This window comes from Hibiscus syriacus, unplaced genomic scaffold (assembly GCF_006381635.1).
Source record: "Hibiscus syriacus cultivar Baekdansim isolate YM2019G1 unplaced genomic scaffold, ASM638163v2 tig00110890_pilon, whole genome shotgun sequence".
In the NCBI taxonomy this organism is placed as follows: domain Eukaryota; kingdom Viridiplantae; phylum Streptophyta; class Magnoliopsida; order Malvales; family Malvaceae; genus Hibiscus; species Hibiscus syriacus.
In genome coordinates, this window is record NW_024062900.1 from 16717382 (window position 1) to 16723964 (window position 6583).

Here is a 6583-nt window from a genome sequence, read left to right on the forward strand (position 1 = left end):
TCCTTTTAAAATCAAAACGCTTTCATTTTGAAAAGGGCATGTTGTTTCGATTTAAAGTTAGGAGGTAGGATCGGCTTGTAGCACATTCGACTTTCTGTGAACACACTTAGCGACAATCTGCTAAGGGAAATTGAGATCGGATTCGATTCGACAACATAGTTTGAGTCGGCTTTTTCCAAAACTTAAATTGAGTTGGTTCTAACAACGATAGTCACGGTTAGTCCACATAAAGACTGGGATCCAAAGATTGATTTTGGATGATCGGTTTACCTAAGAGAAAAATAAGCTACAGGGGTTGGGCCCTGTAGACTGTAACCGACATGAATCCGAAGCAAAAATCTTATTCAAGGATCAATTGGAATTGAGACAAAGCAAAAGCCAGAGGCTGTTTTTATCAAAATTATTTTCATCTCAATTACTTTCTTTAATTTCTTTATATTAAAATATTTATTTTCTTTTTAATCTTTCAAACAAAATCCCCCCATTCTTTCTTATATTTTCGCCCAAAACCAGAATCAAGAGCCTTCTACATCAGTAATTTCCTTAGTCCATGTGGATCGACTCTTACTCTCCATATTACTATTTTTATTTCTTTTATTGAGATTAAGGAATTTATTTGACAAGTAAAACGACACGTGTTAGAGATGAATTCTTATCTAATTGTTTGTTATTATATATAAAAAATTACAAAAATATTTGATGTAGATTCCATTATAAATGACTTTTGTGACATGAAAGAACGATGTGTTTCATTTTGTTAGGTTGAACATTAGTATATTTTAAAATTATTCTAACAATGAATAATATTTTATTTTATTAGATTCTATAATTTTGTATATTTTACTCACTCCCTGAACTCGAATTCTAGTTTCATCCTTGAATTCATGCTTATTGTATTTTAGTGGCTAGTTTATCCAAAAACTTTTATAGGTTAGAATATCAAATCATGTTTCTTCTTTTAAAATTATTTTACCTATAAAGAAGATGAATTTGATCTGCTTCACCATTGAGAACCAAATCTTTGCTTTTTTGTAAATGTTGATGGTGATAGTGGCGATGCTTATTGATGAATGATTATGATTGATTCTCTTAAAAATAAATATATAAATGCCATAATTCCAACTGTCGTTACACCTAATAAATCAACTGCTTTATTTCACTTGAGAGTTCTATACTTTTTCTAACTAATATTTTAAAAAATTAATGTCTAATTATTTCAGTTAAAAGGTTTCATTAACAAGACAACTATATATCAAATAATATTATTTTATTATTCTACCGAAAGTTATAAACTAAAAAATTATGTATTTTCTGATTACATTTTTATCTTACAAATTATAGGAACTTTAAGACTTTATAATAACATCATTATGTTGTTTTTACGATATTATTAAATTTGACAGATATCCTGATATAATATGTATATTTTTTAATTTAAATAATAAAAAAAATAAAATTATTAATATTAAAATGTACTGAAATGTTTTTAAGGATCAAACTTAGGACATGTATAGTAAAGACTTAAGTCATTTGTCATTAGTTATTAATGTTAAAGGTATAACACATACAACTTATTAGCTTAAGTGGAGAAAGATAATATTTTTTTAGAGATTATGAACTTGAGTAATTGATTTGTACGGTGTAAATATATTGTCAATAAATTAAGAAAGTTTTGAACAAATATTATCTTATAATCAATTAATCATTCTAAACTATTTAAAAAAGTTATAACACATTTTTTTATGTTATTCAATTATACTATTAAGATTATATAAAAATTGAGTCAATTATGTTCATTCAATAATTATATTAGGTGAATTCTTTGATTAGTCTTACTGATAAAAGAAAACGTTATTTTTTAAAAGATTCGATATCAAGCAACTATGTTTGCAGGGCGTGTGTTTATTGTCAATAACTAAAAAAATTCTGAACAATTATTACATTGTAATCACCATAGACCATTAAATAATAATAATTTTATGTGTTATATGTTTAAGCTTTTAAAGGTTTAATGTCAAGATTAGCTCACAATGTTTATTAAAATAATTATTTTGACCTCTATTATTTTTTAAAAGTATTTTAGCTTTAAACGTTTTATTTTAGAGCAAAAAAACTTTAATATTTGACTGAATAGTCACATTGACTCTTATTATCTTTTAAAACATTTTTACCCTCAATATTTTATTTTAAGATAAAATATTTAAAAAAATATGAACCAAAATAACTATTTTACCAAACATTAAAATATTTTGTTAGATTTTTTTTAAAAAAATGACATCATCGTTCTAACGTTCTCGATTAACAATATTATCAATCAGATCTATTAGTGATATAAAAATAAAATAGCAAGATCAAAATCATAAATTTTAACACACCAAAACATTTAAAATGGTATAATGTATATAATAAAAATAATGAAAAAATATCATTCGAATTCGAGCGAATGAAATTTGATTGTAATCAATTCGATCTCAAATCCTTTTAAAAAAACCAAAAATATTCCATATTAAATGTTTTTCTCCTCCAATGTTATTTTTAATTTGTTATTGAGTTATTTATCTGTAAATAATTTTAATTTAAATAATAATCTTAAAAAACTAAAATAATGAGAAGACCTAGACTTAACTTACGAGGGGAAGGCCCAGAAATGATGACAAATATATATATATATATATATTAATTTTGATAATTTAATTAATTAATAGAAATTAATTTTAATGATTAAAAGATTATTATTATTTTTAAAATTTTAATATTTATTATTAAATAATTAAAATCTCTAAACATATATTATCTCATATATATACCTAAATTTATTTAAGAAATAATAATACCTTGAAAGAAAGAGCACTCCGATCAATGGAAATGAATTGAATAAGCTGGTGATTTTATCAATGAATCAGTTAACCTTTATCGAAAACCCGAGTACACCGTTCTAAATCCTTTTATTATTAAACAGGGCTTCGTTTTCTTATACAGTTGTAAATATACTCTTTTAATATAAATAAAATTAAGTTCAGAATATGCTTAGATCCCTTTTAAATATAAAAAAAAGACTAATTAATCATACTCCTATCAATTTTAAAAGTGCTCTATCAAAAAAAATACTAATATACGAACGAAATAATTGGTATAATTTTAATTTATATTAATATTTTATAATATTTTCTTTATTTATATAATTTTAATATATATTAATATTTACAAATTAAAGGTATATATATGGAATAAAAATATTGAATATAATTAATAAAATGCTTAAAAATACAAATCAAAATAATAAAAAAAGAGGCAAAAATGTGAAACGCACTGACAAAAAATATCAATCCTCTTTCCTTTTTGGTTATTTCTTGTATGATTTTTGCGCTCTCTGTACACCTATATTATCACCCTCTGTATACTCTCTCTCTTCAACACTCATCCAAAGGAAAAAAACCCAGTTACACAGTCATGGGTCTTTCAACAATCTTTCATTTATGGATGTTTTCCTTAGCGTGTTGAGCTACCTGAACTCAAAACCCCTCTTCTTCTTCCACTAAGAAGAAGATGGCAATTCAACAATACGAACAACACCCTTCGTTCTTGCTAGACACACTCTACTGCGAAGAAGAGAAATTCGATGAAGAGGAAGAAGGTGATGAAAATCATGTTGGTGAAGTTGTAGAGGAAGAGAGTTCTTCCCGGGGCTATAACAATGGCCGAAACCCTTCTTTATTCCCACTTTTGTTGTTGGAGCAAGATTTGTTTTGGGAAGACGAGGAGCTTCTTTCGCTTTTCTCCAAGGAGGCACAACAGCAGCATCAGCAGCAGCCTTGTTCCGATGAGTATCTACCAATGGCTCGCCGTGACGCGGTGGAGTGGATGCTTAAAGTCCATGCTTGCTACGGGTTCACCGCTCAAACGGCCGTACTCTCCGTTAACTATCTGGATAGATTCTTAAGTACCTTCCAGTTTCAAAGAGATAAGCCTTGGATGATCCAGCTCGTGGCCGTCACTTGTCTCTCTCTTGCTGCAAAAGTTGAAGAAACACAAGTCCCTCTCCTTCTAGACCTACAAGTATGTCCCCAAAAACAACAATCTTTACTTACAACATTATCCTGTGCCCATCTTTCATCTATAATCTCTTTAATTTCGTTCTAGGTTGAGGAAAGGAAGTACATTTTCGAGGCCAAAACTATACAAAGAATGGAGCTTTTGGTACTCTCAACTCTCAAATGGAAGATGCACCCCATCACACCGCTTTCATTTCTCGATCACATCATTAGAAGACTCGGGTTAAAAACCCATCTCCATTGGGAGTTTCTAAACAGATGTGAACATCTCCTCCTCTCTGTAATCACCGGTTAGTTCACTTTCATTAAAAAAAGTTGTGTTATGTCCCTGTTTTCTCATCATTTGTGTGTTTTTTTAGATTCAAGATCTGTTCTTTATCTCCCCTCTATATTGGCAACCGCAACAATGATGCACGTTATACACCAAGTCGAGATTTCCAATCCCATTGACTACCAAAACCAGCTGCTGAGTGTTCTTAAAATAAGCAAGGTGAGTTAATTTTGGTCACTCCAAATCATTTGCATACCATCAAATATAATTAATTTTGATTCACTGTTGTTCGAACAGGAAAAAGTAAATGACTGTTACAAGCTCATCCTGGATCTATCGGGGAATGCGTGTAAGAGGAAGGTGATTGATGGAGCATTTGGCAGTGATAGCTCATCGAGCGAGCCACCTTTTAAGAAGAGCAGACCCCAAGAACAAGTAATGCGTTTGCCATCACTCAACCGAGTCTTTGTGGACATGGTTGGCAGCCCTTCTTAAGTAAATCTCTCTTGCTTCAAAAAGAAAAAAGCTGCATTGAAATTTAAGAATGTATGGAGTTTGTTTCTCTATCAAAGCAGAATACTTTTTTACATGTACTGAATATTTTCCCATCATTATGTATAATAATAAACTTAGAAACAATTTTGTTTTTCCAGTGATGATTTTTAGTTTCTGTACAAATGCAATCGGTCTGGTTAAGATTAGAATTAGACCTGTTTAGGAAATAAATATGACAGGCAAGGTTGTTTTTAATACTTATTTAATGTGATAGTGTGTTTGTTTGTTGCGTGAGTGAGGAGTATATAATGCATAATAAATAGGAGAAGGGTTTGTTTGTTCGTTTGCATGTGAAAGAGAGAAATAAGTTGTCAGTAAGTGGGGTTTGGTTTTAGACTTTTGGATTTGGAGTTTTTGACTTTGATCTCGTTTTAAGTGCTATCCCCTTTGTTTAAGGTCACCAACCACCCATATCCTTAGTTATAAAAATATGAAACACATATATTAATTTATTTAATACTAATCATTTTTATAGCTAAATACAATATACATATAATATATAAGATACATTATATCGAATATAACTAAAAGTTAAAATATGTATTACTTTATAATTAATTTATTCAATTATAATATTAAACTTTTGTTTTTATAATGTAAGCGTTAGACATTTAAAATTCAAACAACCTAATGATATAAATATTTTTTTGTCATTTGGCTTAATACGTTTTTAGGTGGGTTTTTTCTCAATAGGTCATCAAGGTTTTTTATTTAGCCCTTAGGGAACTCGATTTTTCATTTTGGAGAATACGACAAAATCTGCAATGAGTCCAGGACTCGTCACCTCGAGGTGACGAGTTCGATGAGATATATTATTTAATGGACATGAATAAGTGGGCCTCATGTAGACCATTTATTTATTGAAATTAAAGAGACTTGTCACCTCGCATGATGAGTCCATTTAATTTTTTTTAATTGTAAAAGTAATTTTAATATTAAAAATGAAAAAAATTCGTTAGGCAACAACAACGATCACATGACAACAATCACCATGGAACTTGAGGTGACAAGTTCCTCTAGAATAAATTAAAAAAATTAATTAAAAAGTAAAGTAATAATTTTATTAAAAAAGTGTTTACATACTAATATTTACATAATATAATTTATTTATATTTTTGAAGTTCTTGACAATGTCGAGGAGTGGTCGAATAATAATGGCGCGAGACTCGTCAAGTACGTCGGGGTCGTCGGCCTTCATCGTCGTCGTCATCATCTTCATCTTTGTTTGGTTGTTCAAAAGGAAGCATAATTAACACACTCTGAAATCCACCTTCGAAATACGGTGATGGTCTTATGGTATTTGACGCCATCATTGTCGTTACTGAATCGACTTGGCTACCTTGTTGACTATATATGATATGATCCTATTCACCCTCACCCGCATGTTCTGTCGAAGATGCTTGAGTGTGTTGTATTGCATCCCATGAAGATCCAACCCAAGTCGGATAAGTCTCGGTTGAAGTATGATATGCAATATAGAATCCGAAACTAGTATGAGATGCATAATAGTAATCTTCAGATACAAATGTTGTAGCAGAAGAAGAAGATGACTGTGATTTCTTCGACTTGGAAAATATGGCCTTATGTTATTCTCATTCTCCATTTTCTTCTAGTGTTGTCAGATATGATTTCCCATTTGCTTTGTAATTTCGGAGATAGGGAGAATAGACAAAATCTAGGTCGATCTGTGTAATATCGTAACGCA

At 29.7% G+C, this 6583-nt stretch overlaps 1 protein-coding gene across 2 annotated transcripts; it reads left to right on the forward strand.

The window, feature by feature from the left end:
• Window positions 1–3419: 3419 nt before the first annotated feature.
• Window positions 3420–4975, forward strand: LOC120144507 (cyclin-D3-1-like). 2 transcript variants are annotated; one of them, XM_039158548.1, is made up of 4 exons: window positions 3420–4056; window positions 4141–4342; window positions 4412–4542; window positions 4621–4975. In XM_039158548.1, the coding sequence occupies exons 1-4, from the start codon at window positions 3547–3549 to the stop codon at window positions 4816–4818; spliced, it is 1041 nt and encodes a 346-aa protein (XP_039014479.1). In that variant the 5' UTR covers window positions 3420–3546; the 3' UTR covers window positions 4819–4975. The 2 variants fall into 2 exon arrangements, with proteins under 2 accessions (XP_039014479.1, XP_039014480.1); XM_039158549.1 differs by having other exon boundaries at window positions 3421–4056; window positions 4141–4312.
• The last annotated feature ends 1608 nt before the right edge of the window (window positions 4976–6583 follow it).

What these genes read in the sequence shown, in the direction of transcription:
- LOC120144507 (XM_039158548.1), top strand. Translation starts at nt 3,547, where the DNA reads ATGGCAATTCAACAATACGAACAACACCCTTCGTTCTTGCTAGACACA. An exon ending in CCTCCTCTCTGTAATCACCG is followed by an intron (nt 4,343 to 4,411) that starts GTTAGTTCACTT and finishes GTGTTTTTTTAG; the next exon opens with ATTCAAGATCTGTTCTTTAT. An exon ending in GTGTTCTTAAAATAAGCAAG is followed by an intron (nt 4,543 to 4,620) that starts GTGAGTTAATTT and finishes TTGTTCGAACAG; the next exon opens with GAAAAAGTAAATGACTGTTA.